The following is a 23,159-nucleotide window of genomic DNA, read 5'->3' on the forward strand; positions in this document are numbered from 1 at the left end:
TGGCCTCACACCTCTCCAAAGTGTGGGTTTGAGTGAGAGGACTAACTGGTGTCTCCAAGTGGCCTCACACCTCTCCAAAGTGTGGGTTTGAGTGAGAGGACTAACGAGAGGTTTGAGTGAGAGGACTAACTGGTGTCTCCACGTGGCCTCACACCTCTCCAAAGTGTGGGTTTGAGTGAGAGGACTAACTGGTGTCTCCAAGTGGCCTCACACCTCTCCAAATTGTGGGTTTGAGTGAGAGCACTAACTGGTGTCTCCAAGTGTCCTCACACCTCTCCAAAGTGGGGGTTTGAGTGAGAGGACTAACTGGTGTCTCCAAGTGGCCTCACACCTCTCCAAAGTGGGGGTTTGAGTGAGAGGACTAACTGGTGTCTCCAAGTGGCCTCACAGCTCTCCAAACTGGGGGTTTGAGTGAGAGGACTAACTGGTGTCTCCAAGTGGCCTCACATCTCTCCAAAGTGTGGGTTTGAGTGAGAGGACTAACTGGTGTCTCCAAGTGGCCTCACACCTCTCCAAAGTGGGGGTTTGAGTGAGAGGACTAACTGGTGTCTCCAAGTGGCCTCACAGCTCTCCAAACTGGGGGTTTGAGTGAGAGGACTAACTGGTGTCTCCAAGTGGCCTCACATCTCTCCAAAGTGTGGGTTTGAGTGAGAGGACTAACTGGTGTCTCCAAGTGGCCTCACACCTCTCCAACGTGTGGGTTTGAGTGAGAGGACTAACTGGTGTCTCCAAGTGGCCTCACACCTCTCCAAAGTGTGGGTTTGAGTGAGAGGACTAACTGGTGTCTCCAAGTGGCCTCACACCTCTCCAAAGTGTGGGTTTGAGTGAGAGGACTAACTGGTGTCTCCAAGTGGCCACACCTCTCCAAAGTGTGGGTTTGAGTGAGAGGACTAACTGGTGTCTCAAAGTGGCCACACACCTCTCCAAAGTGTGGGTTTGAGTGAGAGGACTAACTGGTGTCTCAAAGTGGCCTCACACCTCTCCAAAGTGTGGGTTTGAGTGAGAGGACTAACTGGTGTCTCCAAGTGGCCTCACACCTCTCCAAAGTGTGGGTTTGAGTGAGAGGACTAACTGGTGTCTCCAAGTGGCCTCACACCTCTCCAAAGTGTGGGTTTGAGTGAGAGGACTAACTGGTGTCTCCAAGTGGCCTCACACCTCTCCAAACTGGGGGTTTGAGTGAGAAGACTAACTGGTGTCTCCAAGTGGCCTCACACCTCTCCAAAGTGTGGGTTTGAGTGAGAGGACTAACTGGTGTCTCCAAGTGGCCTCACACCTCTCCAAAGTGTGGGATTGAGTGAGAGGACTAACTGGTGTCTCCAAGTGGCCTCACACCTCTCCAGAGTGTGGGTTTGAGTGAGAGGACTAACTGGTGTCTCCAAGTGGCCTCACACCTCTCCAAAGTGTGGGTTTGAGTGAGAGGACTAACTGGTGTCTCCAAGTGGCCTCACACCTCTCCAAACTGGGGGTTTGAGTGAGAAGACTAACTGGTGTCTCCAAGTGGCCTCACACCTCTCCAAAGTGTGGGTTTGAGTGAGAGGACTAACTGGTGTCTCCAAGTGGCCTCACACCTCTCCAAAGTGTGGGTTTGAGTGAGAGGACTAACTGGTGTCTCCAAGTGGCCTCACACCTCTCCAGAGTGTGGGTTTGAGTGAGAGGACTAACTGGTGTCTCCAAGTGGCCTCACACCTCTCCAAAGTGTGGGTTTGAGTGAGAGGACTAACTGGTGTCTCCAAGTGGCCTCACACCTCTCCAAAGTGTGGGTTTGAGTGAGAGGACTAACTGGTGTCTCCAAGTGGCCTCACACCTCTCCAAAGTGTGGGTTTGAGTGAGAGGACTAACTGGTGTCTCCAAGTGGCCTCACACCTCTCCAAAGTGTGGGTTTGAGTGAGAGGACTAACTGGTGTCTCCAAGTGGCCTCACACCTCTCCAAAGTGTGGGTTTGAGTGAGAGGACTAACGAGAGGTTTGAGTGAGAGGACTAACTGGTGTCTCCACGTGGCCTCACACCTCTCCAAAGTGTGGGTTTGAGTGAGAGGACTAACTGGTGTCTCCAAGTGGCCTCACACCTCTCCAAATTGTGGGTTTGAGTGAGAGCACTAACTGGTGTCTCCAAGTGGCCTCACACCTCTCCAAAGTGGGGGTTTGAGTGAGAGGACTAACTGGTGTCTCCAAGTGGCCTCACACCTCTCCAAAGTGGGGGTTTGAGTGAGAGGACTAACTGGTGTCTCCAAGTGGCCTCACAGCTCTCCAAACTGGGGGTTTGAGTGAGAGGACTAACTGGTGTCTCCAAGTGGCCTCACATCTCTCCAAAGTGTGGGTTTGAGTGAGAGGACTAACTGGTGTCTCCAAGTGGCCTCACACCTCTCCAAAGTGGGGGTTTGAGTGAGAGGACTAACTGGTGTCTCCAAGTGGCCTCACAGCTCTCCAAACTGGGGGTTTGAGTGAGAGGACTAACTGGTGTCTCCAAGTGGCCTCACGTCTCTCCAAAGTGTGGGTTTGAGTGAGAGGACTAACTGGTGTCTCCAAGTGGCCTCACACCTCTCCAACGTGTGGGTTTGAGTGAGAGGACTAACTGGTGTCTCCAAGTGGCCTCACACCTCTCCAAAGTGTGGGTTTGAGTGAGAGGACTAACTGGTGTCTCCAAGTGGCCTCACACCTCTCCAAACTGGGGGTTTGAGTGAGAGGACTAACTGGTGTCTCCAAGTGGCCTCACACCTCTCCAAAGTGTGGGTTTGAGTGAGAGGACTAACTGGTGTCTCCAAGTGGCCTCACACCTCTCCAAAGTGTGGGTTTGAGTGAGAGGACTAACTGGTGTCTCCAAGTGGCCTCACACTTAAATTTGGCGTGGCCTCACACCTCTCCAAAGTGTGGGTTTGAGTGAGAGGACTAACTGGTGTCTCCAAGTGGCCTCACACCTCTCCAAAGTGTGGGTTTGAGTGAGAGGACTAGCTGGTGTCTCCAAGTGGCCTCACACCTCTCCAAAGTGTGGGTTTGAGTGAGAAGACTAACTGGTATCTCCAAGTGGCCTCACACCTCTCCAAAGTGTGGGTTTGAGTGAGAGGACTAACTGGTGTCTCCAAGTGGCCTCACACCTCTCCAAAGTGTGGGTTTGAGTGAGAGGACTAACTGGTGTCTCCAAGTGGCCTCACACCTCTCCAAAGTGTGGGTTTGAGTGAGAGGACTAACTGGTGTCTCCAAGTGTCTCACACCTCTCCAAGTCTGCACAGTTCCTACGTCATTTCAATGCACTTTTATGACTCAAAGAAGAGTCTTTAACTATAAGTGTTTTTTTGTGTGTTTTTTTAGTTCTCCTGGCTGTGCCGTTAAGGATTTAGAGCAAGCACACTTGTAGTTGTTTTGTTTGGAACACAGTCCTGCATCCCCGCCATCACACAATTACTGTTGTTGTTTACGCAATCCAAAAACTTTATTTTATCTATCACAATCTGGGTCAGCTGGTCGTTTTACTTGCTTGTATGACATCGAAGCGATATTTATTATAATCCTCAATGTTTCATCTTTCAAAAATAAATAGAGTCGTCTTAATTTACCCAATTATCAGGAGGGATGGAGGCCATCTTACTGTCGAGCAAGGTGCTCACGTTCAGAAAGGCTGTCAGTCAAAACCCAATTATCAGGAGGGATGGAGGCCATCTCACTGTCGAGCAAGGTGCTCAAGTTCAGAAAGGCTGTCAGTCAAAACCCAGACATCAGGAGGGATGGAGGCCATCTTACTGTCGAGCAAGGTGCTCAAGTTCAGAAAGGCTGTCAGTCAAAACCCAGACAGAGCTGTGAAGCACAGGCCCTGAGCTCTGACCTCATGTATAGCATGTCACTGTACAGCCACTGTGTTCCAATTTAGCTGCTTATCAGTGTCCAGATCTGCCATTTTCAACCTGTATATGGGTACGAGTGTAAAGGGCTACAACCTAGACAACCAGGTAAGAGGAGTTCCTAACTAATCAATGATGTTAATTGATTAATCAAGTATAAGGGAGGAGTGAAATCTCGCAGACATACAGCCCCCCAGGAATTCAGTTTGACACACCTGTCCTATTGCTACAGTATAGTTATGTTTCATACAGCCAGAAGGGGGCACCAAATGCAAACATATTTTCACTATGTCCCTGCCGGACACCAGAAGCAGCTAGACTGTACAAGAGTGGGAATATAAAAGGAAAGAAGAGAGAGAGAGAGAGAGAGAGAGACAGAGAGAGGGAGAGAGAGAGAGACAGAGAGAGAGAGAGAGAGAGAGAGAGAGAGAGAGAGAGAGAGAGAGAGAGAGAGAGAGAGAGAGAGAGAGAGAGAGAGAGAGAGAGAGAGAGAGAGAGAGGGAGAGAGACAGAGAGAGATAGAGAGAGAGAGGGGGGAGAGGTGAGAAGGAGAGATGAAAAGAGAGAGAGAGAGAGAGAGAGACAGAGAGAGAGAGAGAGAGAGAGAGAGAGAGAGAGAGAGAGAGAGAGAGAGATAGAGAGAGAGACAGAGAGAGAGAGAGAGAGAGAGAGAGAGAGAGAGAGAGAGAGAGAGAGAGAGAGAGAGAGAGAGAGAGAGAGAGAGAGAGAGAGAGAGAGAGAGAGAGGTGAGAAGAGAGAAGGAGAGGTTAATCACCGGCTCCTTGCCATCCATAGCCTCCAGCCACAGCCTTCTGTTGGACTCAGACAGAGCCTGGAGAGTCACGATGCCATGCCTGAAATAGGTTAACACAACACTCACCACACAGGATACTTTAGTCACATCACATCTCAATACCCAGGGTCCATATGTCTGCATCTCAAATGGCACCCTATTCCCTATATAGTGCACTACTTTTGACAAGGGCCCATAGGCTCTCCCTCTCCCATAGGGGTCTGGTCAAAGGTAGTGCACTATATAGGGAATAGGGTGCCATTTGAGACGCATTCCTAGTGATACAGTAGCAGGTTATGTTTATACACCAGACAAAACCCCTATTAAATTAATTCAATGAAATTACCACTGTGCTTAAAAATAGCAGTCTTCACCCAGTGCTGTGTGGCCTTCTGTAAATGATGTTAATGATTACATTCCCACTCCAAATTAAACAGATTAGTATTGTGCTTGATTTGATTTGAGAGTGGATCATTTCTCCTCCTTGCAGCTGATCCCTGTAGGGGTCTATAGTCTATCTCCAGCTGTTCCCTATAGGGGTCTATAGTCTATCTCCAGCTGTTCCCTGTAGGGTTCTATAGTCTATCTCCAGCTGTTCCCTATAGGGGTCTATAGTCTATCTCCAGCTGTTCCCTGTAGGGTTCTATAGTCTATCTCCAGCTGTTCCCTGTAGGGTTCTATAGTCTATCTCCAGCTGTTCCCTATAGGGTTCTATAGTCTATCTCCAGCTGTTCCCTGTAGGGTTCTATAGTCTATCTCCAGCTGTTCCCTGTAGGGTTCTATAGTCTATCTCCAGCTGTTCCCTGTAGGGGTCTATAGTCTATCTCCAGCTGTTCCCTGTAGGGTTCTATAGTCTATCTCCAGCTGTTCCCTGTAGGGTTCTATAGTCTATCTCCAGCTGTTCCCTATAGGGGTCTATAGTCTATCTCCAGCTGTTCCCTGTAGGGTTCTATAGTCTATCTCCAGCTGTTCCCTGTAGGGTTCTATAGTCTATCTCCAGCTGTTCCCTGTAGGGTTCTATAGTCTATCTCCAGCTGTTCCCTGTAGGGTTCTATAGTCTATCTCCAGCTGTTCCCTGTAGGGTTCTATAGTCTATCTCCAGCTGTTCCCTGTAGAAGGTTCTATAGTCTATCTCCAGCTGTTCCCTATAGGGTTCTATAGTCTATCTCCAGCTGTTCCCTGTAGGGTTCTATAGTCTATCTCCAGCTGTTCCCTGTAGGGGTCTATAGTCTATCTCCAGCTGTTCCCTGTAGGGTTCTATAGTCTATCTCTTCCCTAGGGTTCTATAGTCTCCAGCTGTTCCCTGTAGGGTTCTATAGTCTATCTCCAGCTGTTCCCTATAGGGGTTCTATAGTCTATCTCCAGCTGTTCCCTGTAGGGTTCTATAGTCTATCTCCAGCTGTTCCCTGTAGGGTTCTATAGTCTATCTCCAGCTGTTCCCTGTAGGGTTCTATAGTCTATCTCCAGCTGTTCCCTGTAGGGTTCTATAGTCTATCTCCAGCTGTTCCCTATAGGGTCCTATAGTCTATCTCCAGCTGTTCCCCGTAGGGGTCTATAGTCTATCTCCAGCTGTTCCCTGTAGGGTTCTATAGTCTATCTCCAGCTGTTCCCTGTAGGGTTCTATAGTCTATCTCCAGCTGTTCCCTGTAGGGTTCTATAGTCTATCTCCAGCTGTTCCTTAGGGTTCTATAGTCTATCTCCAGCTGTTCCCTGTAGGGTTCTATAGTCTATCTCCAGCTGTTCCCTGTAGGGTTCTATAGTCTATCTCCAGCTGTTCCCTGTAGGGGTCTATAGTCTATCTCCAGCTGTTCCCTGTAGGGTTCTATAGTCTATCTCCAGCTGTTCCCTATAGGGTTCTATAGTCTATCTCCAGCTGTTCCCTATAGGGGTCTATAGTCTATCTCCAGCTGTTCCCTATAGGGTTCTATAGTCTATCTCCAGCTGTTCCCTGTAGGGTTCTATAGTCTATCTCCAGCTGTTCCCTATAGGGTTCTATAGTCTATCTCCAGCTGTTCCCTATAGGGTTCTATAGTCTATCTCCAGCTGTTCCCTATAGGGTTCTATAGTCTATCTCCAGCTGTTCCCTATAGGGTTCTATAGTCTATCTCCAGCTGTTCCCTATAGGGTTCTATAGTCTATCTCCAGCTGTTCCCCTATAGGGTTCTATAGTCTATCTCCAGCTGTTCCCTATAGGGTTCTATAGTCTATCTCCAGCTGTTCCCTATAGGGTTCTATAGTCTATCTCCAGCTGTTCCCTATAGGGTTCTATAGTCTATCTCCAGCTGTTCCCTGTAGGGTTCTATAGTCTATCTCCAGCTGTTCCCTATAGGGTTCTATAGTCTATCTCCAGCTGTTCCCTGTAGGGTTCTATAGTCTATCTCCAGCTGTTCCCTATAGGGTTCTATAGTCTATCTCCAGCTGTTCCCTGTAGGGTTCTATAGTCTATCTCCAGCTGTTCCCTATAGGGTTCTATAGTCTATCTCCAGCTGTTCCCTGTAGGGTTCTATAGTCTATCTCCAGCTGTTCCCTATAGGGTTCTATAGTCTATCTCCAGCTGTTCCCTGTAGGGTTCTATAGTCTATCTCCAGCTGTTCCCTGTAGGGTTCTATAGTCTATCTCCAGCTGTTCCCTGTAGGGTTCTATAGTCTATCTCCAGCTGTTCCCTGTAGGGTTCTATAGTCTATCTCCAGCTGTTCCCTGTAGGGGTCTATAGTCTATCTCCAGCTGTTCCCTGTAGGGTTCTATAGTCTATCTCCAGCTGTTCCCTGTAGGGTTCTATAGTCTATCTCCAGCTGTTCCCTATAGGGGTCTATAGTCTATCTCCAGCTGTTCCCTGTACGGTTCTATAGTCTATCTCCAGCTGTTCCCTGTAGGGTTCTATAGTCTATCTCCAGCTGTTCCCTATAGGGTTCTATAGTCTATCTCCAGCTGTTCCCTGTAGGGTTCTATAGTCTATCTCCAGCTGTTCCCTGTAGGGTTCTATAGTCTATCTCCAGCTGTTCCCTGTAGGGTTCTATAGTCTATCTCCAGCTGTTCCCTGTAGGGTTCTATAGTCTATCTCCAGCTGTTCCCTGTAGGGTTCTATAGTCTATCTCCAGCTGTTCCCTGTAGGGGTCTATAGTCTATCTCCAGCTGTTCCCTGTAGGGGTCTATAGTCTATCTCCAGCTGTTCCCTGTAGGGTTCTATAGTCTATCTCCAGCTGTTCCCTGTAGGGTTCTATAGTCTATCTCCAGCTGTTCCCTGTAGGGTTCTATAGTCTATCTCCAGCTGTTCCCTGTAGGGGTCTATAGTCTATCTCCAGCTGTTCCCTGTAGGGGTCTATAGTCTATCTCCAGCTGTTCCCTGTAGGGGTCTATAGTCTATCTCCAGATGTGTCTAATATCTGAATACACAATCCCTATGAAGGCTCATTTCAGACCAATTTTTCCATGTCATAGTATTAATGTAATAGTATTAATGTCATAGTATCCATGTAATAGTATTAATGTCATAGTATCCATGTAATAATATGAATGTCATAGTATCCATGTAATAATATGAATGTCATAGTATCCATGTAATAATATTAATGTCATAGTATCCATGTAATAATAGTAATGTCATAGTATCCATGTAATAATATGAATGTCATAGTATCCATGTAATAATATGAATGTCATAGTATCCATGTAATAATATTAATGTCATAGTATCCATGTAATAGTATTAATGTCATATTATCCATGTAATAATATTAATGTAATAGTATCCATGTAATAGTATCCATGTAATAGTATCCATGTAATAGTATCCATGTAATAGTATCCATGTAATAGTATCCATGTAATAGTATCCATGTAAAATGATCTATGTAATATAATCCATGTAATATTATTAATGTAATAGTATCCATGTCATAGTATCCATGTAATAGTATTCATGTAATAGTATCCATATAATAGTATCCATGTAATAGTATTAATGTAATAGTATCTATGTAATAGTATCCATGTCATAGTATCCATGTAAAAGTATATATATAATATAATCCATGTAATATTATTAATGTAATAGTATCGATGTAATAGTATTAATGTAATCATATTAATGTAATAATATCCATGTAATAGTATTAATGTAATATTATCCATGTAATAGTATTAATGTAATAGTATCCATGTCATAGTGTCCATGTAATAGTATCCATGTAATAGTATTAATTTAATAGTATATATGTGATATTATCCATGTAATATTATCCATATAATAGTATTAATGTAATAGTATTAATGTAATAGTATCCATGTAATAGTATCCATAATAGTATCCATGTAATAATATCCATGTAATAGTATTAATTTAATAGTATATATGTGATAGTATCCATGTAATAGTATCCATGTAATAGTATTCATGTAATAGTATTAATTTAATAGTATATATGTGATAGTATCCATGTAATAGTATCCATGTAATAGTATTCATGTAATAGTATCCATATAATAGTATCCATGTAATAGTATTAATGTAATAGTATCTATGTAATAGTATCGATGTAATAGTATTTATGTAATATTATTAATGTAATAGTATCGATGTAATAGTATTCATGTAATAGTATCCATGTAATAGTATCCATATAATAGTATCCATATAATAGTATTAATGTAATAGTATCTATGTAATAGTATCGATGTAATAGTATTTATGTAATATTATTAATGTAATAGTATCGATGTAATAGTATCGATGTAATAGTATCCATGTAATAGTATCCATGTAATAGTATTAATGTAATAGTATTAATGTAATAGTATCCATGTAATAGTATTCATGTAATAGTATCCATATAATAGTATCCATGTAATAGTATTAATGTAATAGTATCTATGTAATAGTATCGATGTAATAGTATTTATGTAATATTATTAATGTAATAGTATCGATGTAATAGTATCGATGTAATAGTATCCATGTAATAGTATCCATGTAATAGTATCCATGTAATAGTATCCATGTAATAGTATCCATGTAATAGTATCCATGTAATAGTATCCATGTAATATTATTAATGTAGTATCCATGTAATAGTATCCATGTATTAGTATCCATGTAATAGTATCCATGTAATAGTAAATACAGGTTAACATGTACTCATACATTGATGCATTCCCAACATTACCCCCCAGCAGCTAGTAGTAAGGGTTAGCACTAGCTGAAAGCCTTGTAGCTAGATGCTGCTGCTGTGTATAGTTGCTATTAAACATGAAGTGTTGGAATGGAGTGGCTGAGAACACACAGACAGCAAGTGTAATGTAATGATGATGAATGGATGAGCTGGAGATGAACATACGGTGTCCATTTTAGGACAACCTCAGTCGCAAGCGTCATGCCTCACTCTGATGTGAGGGCTCCTGGGTAAACTTTCCCTAGGTACAGATCAGCTTCCCCTCCCCCAATACTAACCTTAACGATTAGTGGAAAAAAAACAAAAACTGACCGAAGATCAGGGGCAACTCCACCGTATCCCCCTGGTGAGGCTTGAGGATAAGGATGTCCTCAAATGTACACCGTACAGGAAGCTGACTGGGGTCGTGGCTCCACGTTGCCCTCGCGGTTAGAATAAGCATATCTGATCTTTCAGGTGATAAATTAGTTAGCTACCCAGCCAGTTAAACAGGAGTTATTGTCCATGCTCAGCTCAGCAGCGCTCGGATTGGAGGTGAAGACAGCTGCCCTGACCAGACCTAGGTTCAAATACTTTTTTTTGTATCATTTAAAATACTTGATATGTGTTTTTTTTTTATGTTGCCTGTATTAATCAAACCAATGGATGTACTTATAGAATATTCCCAAACCTGTATACCTGCCCATCTGGCATCCTAGGCAGGCTAGAACAAATGCTGAAATGATTTGAAAGATTTCAAATAGTATTTGAATCCAGGTGTGGTGGTTAGTTACCGCTCCACACTCCCTCTCCATTTTGAAACACACCGACTCAGCCGAGCGAGGCCTGCCTGTTCTGATGCCGTCATCTCATGAATGAAGCCACTTGATCAATTTATTTTTCTTCTCCTCCAGGACCGGTTTGATCTGCATCTGAACGTCTGTCTGCCTCACTCCCTGCCCTTCTTACTGTGCTAGTCAAACATTTAAGTCCTATTAATAAACAATGTTCCCCCCCATGCATTAAGGGTCTCTGAAATCTGAACATTGTACAAATGGAATCAAGTTGATGAATGAATCCATTACTTAAAGTCAGAATGATATTATTGAAATCGATAAACGATTATAGTAATTGTAGATGAGAAGAAATTATTCAAGTGGAGTATTTATTTACGTCACGTTTTCCTTTCCCATCACGATTGATTGTGATTGGTGAAGTCTGATTCGTTGATTGTGATTGGTGAAGTCTGATTCGGTGATTGTGATTGGTGAAGAAAAAAAAAAAGCAATGTATTTTTATTCAAAGTTCATTTGAAGTTGTAAAGAGTGAATGAATGGGGATGACTATCAGCCTTAAACACATGCAGAAACATGCACATGGGGGGGGGGGGCAGGATAGCAACAGTACAGCAACGTACCGGACTTTACAGAACTTTAACTGAAGAGGTCGGAAAAGAGTTCCATGACAGATGTCAGTTCTACATCGACACGAAGAAACACAGAGAAAAGAAGAAATGGGTACAAATAACAGAAAAATAAAATAAAATCATCTCTGTATAAAAGACTAACTACTAGCTAGCACATTTAGTAAAACAAAAAGGCTTCAGTAAAAAGGACACTTAAAGAACATGCAGGACGCAGAGCTGAAAACATCTAAACACATCTAACCACTAATAACATCAATAGCTAAAAACAGCCAATAAGGTTTAAACAGGGAGTTTAAACATCTAATCAAAAGGGAAATGCACTTGTTTTCCGCATATGGCGTCTGTCTTTTCAAATCCCATTCAGTTGCAATCAGTCCCAAATGACTTCAGTGGAACCAGCACTAGTCTGACGACAACAATCACTACGATGACAACTGGGTCTGTTACTGTAATCATAATGTTGATAAAGGCCTCTTAATTTGATCATATTTAAGTGTCTATGATTACTATTACTGTTACTGTTTGCTGTAATCTAGTTTCTATTATGTTCATGTTTTCAGTGACACTTATAGGAGCTAGCCGGATAATAGATCTTTATGTGTTTAAGCAAAACTGTACATTGTTACTCAGCGCAGTTTGTGAGTCACTGACTACCGTTGCCATGCCATTGGCATACCATATTTACAGCAGTTGGCTAGAGTCATTGACAACCGTTGCCATGCCATAGGCATACCATATGTACAGCAGTTGGCTAGAGTCATTGACTACCGTTGCCATGCCATAGCCATACCATATTTACAGCAGTTGGCTAGAGTCATTGACTACCGTTGCCATGCCATAGGCATACCATATTTACAGCAGTTGGCTAGAGTCATTGACTACCGTTGCCATGCCATAGGCATACCATATTTACAGCAGTTGGCTAGAGTCATTGACTCACGTTGCCATGCCATAGGCATACCATATTTACAGCAGTTGGCTAGAGTCATTGACTACCGTTGCCATGCCATGCCATAGGCATACCATATTTACAGCAGTTGGCTAGAGTCATTGACTACCGTTGCCATGCCATAGGCATACCATATTTACAGCAGTTGGCTAGAGTCATTGACTACCGTTGCCATGCCATAGCCATACCATATGTACAGCAGTTGGCTAGAGTCATTGACTACCGTTGCCATGCCATAGCCATACCATATGTACAGCAGTTGGCTAGAGTCATTGACTACCGTTGCCATGCCATAGCCATACCATATGTACAGCAGTTGGCTAGAGTCATTGACTACCGTTGCCATGCCATAGCCATACCATATGCACAGCAGTTGGCTAGAGTCATTGACTACCGTTGCCATGCCATAGGCATACCATATTTACAGCAGATGGCTAGAGTCATTGACTACCGTTACCATGACATAGGCATACCATATTTACAGCAGTTGGCTAGAGTCATTGACTACCGTTGCCATGCCATAGGCATACCATATTTACAGCATATTGGCTAGAGTCATTGACTACCGTTGCCATGCCATAGGCATACCATATTTACAGCAATTGGCTAGAGTCATTGACAACCGTTGCCATGCCATGCCATTGGCATACCATATTTACAGCAGTTGGCTAGAGTCATTGACTACCGTTGCCATGCCATAGCCATACCATATGTACAGCAGTTGGCTAGAGTCATTGACTACCGTTGCCATGCCATAGCCATACCATATTCACAGCAGTTGGATAGAGTCATTGACTACCGTTGCCATGCCATAGGCATACCATATTTACAGCAGATGGCTAGAGTCATTGACTACCGTTACCATGACATAGGCATACCATATTTACAGCAGTTGGCTAGAGTCATTGACTACCGTTACCATGACATAGGCATACCATATTTACAGCAGTTGGCTAGAGTCATTGACAACCGTTGCCATGCCATAACCATACCATATTTACAGCAGTTGGCTAGTCATTGACTACCGTTGCCATGACATAGGCATACCATATTTACAGCAGTTGGCTAGAGTCATTGACTACCGTTGCCATGACATAGGCATACCATATTTACAGCAGTTGGATAGAGTCATTGACTACCGTTGCCATGCCAATGCCATAGGCATACCATATTTACAGCAGTTGGCTAGAGTCGTTGACAACCGTTGCCATGCCATAGTCATAGTCATAGCCATTTGGCTAAAGCACAGACAGGGCAGGGTCTAGCAGGCCAAGTAGGAGCGCCATTTTAGTAATAAAAAGGTGATTCATAGAAATACTGATATGAAGAATGATGACAGACCTTTCCACCACTTCGATATCGAAGCAGAATCGCTTGTCGATGGAGTCAGTCTTCCTCCGGATACAGGACTTCAGCTTGAACATCTCAGATGGACTCACCACCAGACCATTCTTGAACACAACAGAGGGACTCATGATTAGACTGGTGTAGAGCACAACAGAGGAACTCATGATGAGACTGGTGTAGAACACAACAGAGGATATGGGAGGATTTAAAGGAGTTAGTGCTTGTTGACAAAGATACCTTATGGGTTTAAAATGCAATTCCAACAGAGAAAATCATTTATAGGGCCCTTTTCCTGAGTAGACCAGGTAAAACTCTGAGATCAGGTCTGAGTTTATAGCCAATAACTAGGCCCTGAGTATTTCCCTGGTCAGCTCTAGTTTATAGCCTAGAACTAGGGCCTTGAGTATTTCCTGGGTCAGCTCTAGCTTATAGTCTAGAACTAGGGCCCAGAGTATTTCCTGGTCAGGAAACACTCTGGACAGTAATAATATAATGTTTATCACTGTCCACTAGATGCCTGTGTACTGCAGTATACACTACCTGTTTGCCAGCTGATTTGGTTTCAAAGTTGGTCATGGTGAAGGTTTTGCTGCCCTTCTCATACGTACAGTAGTGTCGCGTCCACGTGCATCCCAGCGGCCCTGAAACAGAGAGAAGGAACAACACAGCCATGATTGGCCATGAAATAACAAATACATCGAAAAAGGCACTACTTTTTCACTAGGGCCTGTAGGGATCTGGTCAAAAGTAGTGCACTATGTAGGGAAAAGGCTGCAATTTGGGACTGCCAAGCTAAGCCATGATTGCTTCCTGAAACCACAATGTTCTGGAAGGACTTCTGAAATTAAATTCATAATTAAGTAAGATAGAACAACATGTTGTTGTTGTTGTTTATCATCTGAGATATAGTTTCCAGTATTCAGGGTATTTCCTCCAGTACATCAAAGCTGGATCAGGAACATGAAATGAGATAGTTACATTCTCAGGGTTAGAGTTACATTCTCAGGGTTAGAGTTACATTCTCAGAGTTAGAGTCATGTTCTCAGAGTTACATTCTCAGGGTTAGAGTTACATTCTCAGGGTTAGAGTTACATTCTCAGAGTTAGAGTCATGTTCTCAGAGTTACATTCTCAGGGTTAGAGTCATGTTCTCAGAGTTACATTCTCAGGGTTAGAGTCATGTTCTCAGAGTTACATTCTCAGAGTTAGAGTCATGTTCTCAGAGTTACATTCTCAGAGTTAGAGTCATGTTCTCAGAGTTACATTCTCAGGGTTAGAGTCATGTTCTCAGAGTTACATTCTCAGAGTTAGAGTCATGTTCTCAGAGTTACATTCTCAGAGTTAGAGTCATGTTCTCAGAGTTACATTCTCAGAGTTAGAGTCATGTTCTCAGAGTTACATTCTCAGAGTTAGAGTCATGTTCTCAGAGTTATGTTCTCAGAGTTACAATTTCACATTTTTCAGACGCTCTTATCCAGCGCAACTTACAGTTAGTGAGTGCATTCATTTTTCATACTGGCCCCCCTGTGGGAATCGAACCCACAACCCTGGCATTGCAAGCACCATGCTCTACCAACTGAGCTACAGGAGGGAGTTATGGTCTCAGAGTTAGAGTTCAGAGTTATAGTTATGTTCTCAGAGTTAGAGTTATGGTCTCAGATTTAGAGTTATGGTCTCAGAGTAAGATTATGTTCTCAGAGTAAGGTTATGTTCTCAGAGTAAGGTTATGTTCTCAGAGTAAGGTTATGTTCTCAGAGTAAGGTTATGTTCTCAGAGTAAGGTTATGTTCTCAGAGTAAGGTTATGTTCTCAGAGTAAGGTTATGTTCTCAGTTACATTTATGTGGACTAGTTAGAGGTATGTGGACTAGGAGAAACAGATTTATTGGAGCTAGCTAGGAGAAACAGATTTATTGGAGCTAGCTAGGAGAAACAGAGTTATTGGAGCTAGCTAGGAGAAACAGAGTTATTGGAGCTAGCTAGGAGAAACAGAGTTATTGGAGCTAGCTAGGAGCAACAGAGTTATTGGAGCTAGCTAGGAGCAACAGAGTTATTGGAGCTAGCTAGGAGAAACAGAGTTATTGGAGCTAGCTAGGAGAAACAGAGTTATTTGAGCTAGCTAGGAGCAACATAGTTATTGGAGCTAGCTAGGAGAAACAGAGTTATTGGAGCTAGCTAGGAGAAACAGAGTTATTGGAGCTAGCTAGGAGCAACAGAGTTATTGGAGCTAGCTAGGAGCAACAGAGTTATTGGAGCTAGCTAGGAGCAACAGAGTTATTGGAGCTAGCTATGAGCAACAGAGTTATTGGAGCTAGCTAGGAGCAACATAGTTATTGGAGCTAGCTAGGAGAAACAGAGTTATTGGAGCTAGCTAGGAGAAACAGAGTTATTGGAGCTAGCTAGGAGAAACAGAGTTATTGGAGCTAGCTAGGAGAAACAGAGTTATTGGAGCTAGCTAGGAGCAACAGAGTTATTGGAGCTAGCTATGAGCAACATAGTTATTGGAGCTAGCTAGGAGAAACAGAGTTATTGGAGCTAGCTAGGAGAAACAGAGTTATTGGAGCTAGCTAGGAGAAACAGAGTTATTGGAGCTAGCTAGGAGAAACAGAGTTATTGGAGCTAGCTAGGAGCAACAGAGTTATTGGAGCTAGCTAGGAGAAACAGAGTTATTGGAGCTAGCTAGGAGCAACAGAGTTATTGGAGCTAGCTAGGAGAAACATAGTTATTGGAGCTAGCTAGGAGAAACAGAGTTATTGGAGCTAGCTAGGAGCAACAGAGTTATTTGAGCTAGCTAGGAGAAGACGGTTTCTTCAGAGAGAAAGACAGAAAGAAAGGAATACAACACAATAAAGCCTGTTCTTTAGCCAACATAGTCAGACGAGTTTGACAAAAAGTACTTATAGATCTGGGTTAGTGTATGAGTCAGAGGGTGGGGTTAGAGTTAGTCCACTGTCCTGGGGGTTAGGGGTTAAGGGTTAGGGGTTAGACTCACATTTCTCTTGGACGTAGAGGAAGCCCTCCATAGTCCACTGTCCAGGGGGTTTGGGATTAGGAGTTAGGGGTTAGACTCACATTTCTCTTGGACATAGAGGAAGCCCTCAATGGTCCACTGTCCAGGGTTTTAGGGGTCTGGGATTAGGAGTTAGGGGTTAGACTCACGTTTCTCCTGGACGTAGAGGAATCCCTCCATGGTCCAATGTCCAGGGTTTTAGGGGTCTGGGATTAGGAGTTAGGGGTTAGACTCACGTTTCTCCTGGACGTAGAGGAATCCCTCCATGGTCCACTGTCCTGGAGGTTTGTAGTCCTGATCAGCTGATCTGATTCTCTTCATCAGTTTCTCTACCTCCTGCTTCGTACTCACAAAGTTGTTCCTCGTCTGTGTGTGTACACACACACACACACACACACACACACACACACACACACACACACACACACACACACACACACACACACACACACACACACACACACAGATCAAAATATAAAGATCGGCACAAAACCAGCTTCCATGGGTCAAAAGAGAGAACTTGCATCATAACAGATGATGAATAAAACTGCTGTGTTCTTATCAAACACAATTACACCAACACCTATACACCATACATTATAAAAGCATTTTTCAGGTGAGCCAGTGGGATATACTGAGAAATACATACATAATTAATGCTCCACGGCGCCAGATGAAGAAACGCCCGGTGGAAGACGTCTCCATTTTTCACTGAGCAAGTCACCATGACACACTGTGCTTCCCCCAATGGCACCCCTATATTCCCCACAGAGGGAATAATGGTGCCGTTTCACATTTACTCACAGCCTCAGTCTTCACGAGAGGCTAGCCGAGACAGGCTCATCCACACCAGACGCTGTTACTGCGTCTGCTAGCCCACAGAGAGGGTTACTGAGTGGGCACTCCGGGGGCAAGCTGAGCCCTGGTAGTACCCTGTTTGTGTGTGTGTATGTGTGTATGTGTGTGTGTATGTGTGTAATTGTGTCTGCTAACCCAGGGAGTGAGGGTTACAGAGTAGGCTCCCTGGGGGGGCAGCAGAGCCTTGTTAATGCACTCAGCACCCTGTGTGTCTGTTGGGGGCAGGGAGAGGGTACTCAGGCCAGTGGAGCTGACATCTGGGTCAGAGAGAAATTGGGGGCCAGAGACTTGAAGTGGCAAAATTTGAAAAATGGAAGAGAAGGCAAGGAGAGGTCACAGTAATGGAAGAGAAGGCCAGGAGAGGTCACAGTAATGGAAGAGAAGGCCAGGAGAGGTCACAGTAATGGAAGAGAAGGCCAGGAGAGGTCACAGTAATGGAAGAGAAGGCCAGGAGAGGTCAGAGTAATGGGAGAGAAGTCCAGGAGAGGTCACAGTAACGGAAGAGAAGGCCAGGAGAGGTCACAGTAATGGAAGAGAAGGCCAGGAGAGGTCACAGTAATGGAATAGAAGGCCAGGAGAGTTCACAGTAACGGAAGAGAAGGCCAGGAGAGGTCACAGTAACGGAAGAGAAGGCCAGGAGAGATCACAGTAATGGAAGAGAAGGACAAGAGAGGTCACAGTAACGGAAGAGATGTCCAGGAGAGGTCACAGTAATGGAAGAGACGTCCAGGAGAGGTCAAAGTAATGGAAGAGAAGTCCAGGAGAGATCACAGTAACAGAAGAGAAGGCCAGGAGAGGTCACAGTAATGGAAGAGAAGGCCAGGAGAGGTTACAGTAACAGAAGAGAAGGCCAGGAGAGATCACAGTAATGTAAGAGAAGGCCAGGAGAGGTCACAGTAATGGAAGAGAAGGCCAGGAGAGGTCACAGTAATGGAAGAGAAGGCCAGGAGAGGTCACAGTAATGGAAGAGAAGGCCAAGAGAGGTCGCAGTAACGGAAGAGAAGTCCAGGAGAGGTCACAGTAACGGAAGAGAAGTCCAGGAGAGGTCACAGTAATGGGAGAGAAGGCCAGGAGAGGTCACAGTAACGGAAGAGAATGCCAGGAGAGGTCACAGTAACGAAAGAGAAGGCCAGGAGAGGTCACAGTAACGGAAGAAAAGGCCAGGAGAGGTCACAGTAACGGAAGAGAAGGCCAGGAGAGGTCACAGTAATGGAAGAGAAGGCCAGGAGAGGTCACAGTAATGGAAGAGAAGGCCAGGAGAGGTCACAGTAATGGAAGAGAAGGCCAGGAAAGGTCACAGTAATGGAAGAGAAGTCCAGGAGAGGTCACAGTAATGGAAGAGAAGGCCAGGAGAGGTCACATTAATGGAAAAGAATGACAGGAGAGGTCACAGTAACGGAAGAGAAGGACAGGAGAGGTCAGAGTAATGGAAGAGAAGTCCAGGAGAGGTCACAGTAACGGAAGAGAAGGCCAGGAGAGGTCACAGTAATGGAAGAGAAGTCCAGGAGAGGTCACAGTAATGGAAGAGAAGGCCAGGAGAGGTCACAGTAACGGAAGAGAAGGCCAGGAGAGGTCATAGTAACGGAAGAGAAGGCCAGGAGAGGTCACAGTAATGGAAGCGAAGGCCAAGAGAGGTCACAGTAATGGAAGAGAAGGCCAGGAGAGGTCACAGTAATGGAAAAGTCCAGGAGAGGTCACAGTAATGGAAGAGAAGGCCAGGAGAGGTCACAGTAATGGAAGAGAAGGCCAGGAGAGGTCACAGTAATGGAAGAGAAGGCCAGGAGAGGTCACAGTAACGGAAGAGAAGGCCAAGAGAGGTCACAGTAATGGAAGAGAAGGCCAGGAGAGGTCAGAGTAATGGAAGAGAAGTCCAGGAGAGGTCACAGTAATGGAAGAGAAGTCCATGAGAGGTCACAGTAACGGAAGAGAAGGCCAGGAGAGGTCACAGTAATGGAAGAGAAGGCCAGGAGAGGTCACAGTAATGGAAGAGAAGTCCAGGAGAGGTCACAGTAACGGAAGAGAAGGCCAGGAGAGGTCACAGTAACGGAAGAGAAGGCCAGGAGAGGTCACAGTAATGGAAGAGAAGGCCAGGAGAGGTCACAGTAATGGAAGAGAAGGCCAAGAGAGGTCACAGTAATGGAAGAGAAGGCCAGGAGAACAACGACCAGTCTGCTGTGGTTTCAACCTGAACAACGACCAGTCTGCTGTGGTTTCAACCTGAACAACGACCAGTCTGCTGTGGTTTCAACCTGAATGAAACTCCTGGGCTACAGCACCCAAAGAGACATATCAATATTTTCTCCAGTCAATATATTCTGGAGTTAAGTACACCATACATTTTAATTTTGCTGTGAGCTTTTGTGATTTAGTGGGCTTGAGTGGGCTACACTACCCCTCAGGTGTTAAGAGTTACAGCATGATATGAATATGAACGCTCTGCAGACTGAAGCTGGAGGTAGAGTACTGCTCTGGGTTCAAACTTTAGCCAACTCACTTAACTATCGTTGCCATACATAAACTACAGCTCAGCGTTCAACACCATAGTGCCCACAAAGCTCACCACTAAGCTAAGGACCCTGGGACTAAACACCTCCCTCCGCAACTGGATCCTGGACTTCCTGACGGGCCGCCCCCAGGTGGTAAGGGTAGGCAACAACACATATGCCACGCTGATCCTCAACACGGGGGCCCCTCAGGGGTGCGTGCTCAGTCCCCTCCTGTACTCCCTGTTCACCCATGACTGCATGGCCAGGCACGACTCCAACACCATCATTAAGTTTGCCGATGACACAACAGTGGTAGGCCTGATCACTGACAACGATGAGACAGCCTATAGGGAGGAGGTCAGAGACCTGGTCGTGTGGTGCCAGGACAACAACTTCTCCCTCAACGTGATCAAGACAAAGGAGATGATCGTGGACTACAGGAAAAGGAGGGCCGAACATGCCCCCATTCTCATCGACGGGGCTGTAGTGGAGCAGGTTGAGAGCTTCAATTTCCTTGATGTCCACTTCTCCAACAAACTATCATGGTCCAAACACACCAAGACAGTCGTGAAGAGTGCACGACAACGCCTTTCCCCCCTCAGGAGACTGAAAAGAATTGGCATGGGTTCCCAGATCCTCATAAAGTTCAACAGCTGCACCATCGAGAGCATCCTCGACAGGTTGCATCACCGCCTGGTATGGCAACTGCTTGGCCTCTGACCGTAAGGCGCTACAGAGGGTGGTGCGTACGGCCCAGTACATCACTGGGGCCAAGCTTCCTGCCATCCAGGACCTCTATACCAGGCGGTGTCAGAGGGTGGTGCGTACGGCCCAGTACATCACTGGGGCCAAGCTTCCTGCCATCCAGGACCTCTATACCAGGCGGTGTCAGAGGGTGGTGCGTACGGCCCAGTACATCACTGGGGCCAAGCTTCCTGCCATCCAGGACCTCTATACCAGGCGGTGTCAGAGGGTGGTGCGTACGGCCCAGTACATCACTGGGGCCAAGCTTCCTGCCATCCAGGACCTCTATACCAGGCGGTGTCAGAGGGTGGTGCGTACGGCCCAGTACATCACTGGGGCCAAGCTTCCTGCCATCCAGGACCCCCCCCTCCCCTTTGTTTTTACACTGCTGCTACTAGCTGTTTATTATCTATGCATAGTCACTTTACCCCTACCTACATGTACAAATTACCTCGACTAACCTGTACCCCCGCACATTGACTCGGTAATGATACCCACTAAATATAGCCTTGTTATTGTTATTTTATTGTGTTACTTTTATTTTTTTTATTCAGTAAATATATGTCTTGAACTGCATTGTTGGTTAAGGGCTTGTAAGTGAGCATTTCACGGTAAGGTCTACACCTGTTGTATTCGGCGCATGTGACAAATAAAATGTGATTTGATTTGACAGTAGTTAGAGGAGTTGGTGGACAGTTAGAAGGGTTAGTTAACGCAGGTCTGATCTGGGACCAGGATACACAGGTCTGATCTGGGACCAGGCTACTTAGTAAAGACTACAGGTCTGATCTGGGACCAGGATACACAGGTCTGATCTGGGACCAGGATACACAGGTCTGATCTGGGACCAGGATACACAGGTCTGATCTGGGACCAGGCTACTTAGTAAAGACTACAGGTCTGATCTGGGACCAGGATAAACAGGTCTGATCTGGGACCAGGCTACTTAGTAAAGACTACAGGTCTGATCTGGGACCAGGATAAACAGGTCTGATCTGGGACCAGGCTACTTAGTAAAGATTACAGGTCTGATCTGGGACCAGGATAAACAGGTCTGATCTGGGACCAGGATAAACAGGTCTGATCTGGGACCAGGATAAACAGGTCTGATCTGGGACCAGGATAAACAGGTCTGATCTGGGACCAGGATAAACAGGTCTGATCTGGGACCAGGATAAACAGGTCTGATCTGGGACCAGGATAAACAGGTCTGATCTGGGACCAGGATAAACAGGTCTGATCTGGGACCAGGCTACTTACGTTCTGCAGGTTGAACTGGAGCTGTTGTTTGTAAGGCTCAAACTCGTGAGCGAGCTCGTATCCTTCATGGTAGAACGTGAACAGACCCTGCAGGAAGGCCAGCAGCTGAGAGGGAGAGACAACAACATTACATCCAAACTAATGTAAGCTGTATAAACTTTAACATTTAGCGGGGTTGCCTTGACTACCAAATGGAACACTTCGCTCCGAGCTGAATACTGAAACGGTACTCACCGGTTCCACAAATTCAAACTTCTTCTTTTCTTGGACCTCCTGGATCTTGAAAACGTACTCCAGGGAGGCATCATAGAAGACCTGTCTCTCTTTGTCAATCTGTGTGTCTGCCTGGAGGTGAAATAGGGCAGTTAAACAAGGCCTGAACTTTAGGAAAAAGGGAAAGGTAGTGTGTGTGTGTGTGTGTGTGTGTGTGTGTGTGTGTGTGTGTGTGCTGTGTGTGTGTGTGTGTCTGTGTGTGTGTGTGTGTGTGTGTGTGTGTGTGTGTGTGTGTGTGTGTGTGTGTGTGTGTGTGTGTGTGTCTGTCTGTCTCTCTGTGTGTGTGTGTGTGTGTGTGTGTGTGTGTGTGTGTGTGTGTGTCTGTGTGTCTGTCTGTCTCTCTGTGTGTGTGTGTGTGTGTGTGTGTGTGTGTGTGTGTGTGTGTGTGTGTGTGTGTGTGTGTCTGTGTGTCTGTCTGTCTCTCTGTGTGTGTGTGTGTGTGTGTGTGTGTGTGTGTGTGTGTGTGTGTGTGTGTGTGTCTGTGTCTGTGTGTCTGTCTGTCTCTCTGTGTGTGTGTGTGTGTGTGTGTGTGTGTGTGTGCTGTGTGTCTGTCTGTGTGTGTGTGTGTGTGTGTGTGTGTGTGTGTGTCTGTGTGTCTGTGTGTGTGTGTGTGTGTGTGTGTGTGTGTCTGTGTGTGTGTGTGTGTGTGTGTGTGTGTGTGTGTGTGTGTGTGTGTGTGTGTGTGTCTGTCTGTCTGTCTGTGTGTGTGTGTGTGTGTGTGTGTCTGTGTGTCTGTGTGTGTGTGTGTGTGTGTGTGTGTGTGTGTGTGTGTGTGTGTGTGTGTATACTGTGGAGACTATTTGAGAAAGCGTTAATGGTTACACCATCCGGTTTCGAGAGTACTCTTCCGTGTGTTTGACCGTGAAGGTACGGTGCAACCAGCAGGATAAACAACAGAGCTGTCACTGACAGAGTGCAGTTGGTCTTAGAAAAGCTCCATTGCACTACATTTAACTAGGGCCCATAGGAATAAGGTACCATTTGGGACATTCATCACTAATCACAAAGGTCCAGTTGCTTGAAGCAGATATAAAATG

At 45.2% G+C, this 23,159-nt stretch overlaps 1 protein-coding gene across 1 annotated transcript in view; it reads right to left on the bottom strand.

Moving 5' to 3' along the window:
• Nucleotides 1-23,159, bottom strand: part of LOC121566964 (rho GTPase-activating protein 42) — a 240,429-nt gene that overhangs the window by 27,549 nt on the left and 189,721 nt on the right. The window contains exons 6-11 of the mRNA XM_041876916.2: nt 22,084-22,194; nt 21,850-21,954; nt 16,738-16,867; nt 14,035-14,135; nt 13,489-13,598; nt 4,608-4,686 (exon numbers count right to left, since the gene is read on the bottom strand). Of these exons, the coding sequence (XP_041732850.2) occupies nt 4,608-4,686; nt 13,489-13,598; nt 14,035-14,135; nt 16,738-16,867; nt 21,850-21,954; nt 22,084-22,194 (636 nt within the window). The remainder of the gene's footprint in view (nt 1-4,607; nt 4,687-13,488; nt 13,599-14,034; nt 14,136-16,737; nt 16,868-21,849; nt 21,955-22,083; nt 22,195-23,159) is intronic.

This window comes from Coregonus clupeaformis, chromosome 5, assembly GCF_020615455.1.
Source record: "Coregonus clupeaformis isolate EN_2021a chromosome 5, ASM2061545v1, whole genome shotgun sequence".
NCBI classification, from domain to species: Eukaryota; Metazoa; Chordata; class Actinopteri; order Salmoniformes; family Salmonidae; genus Coregonus; species Coregonus clupeaformis.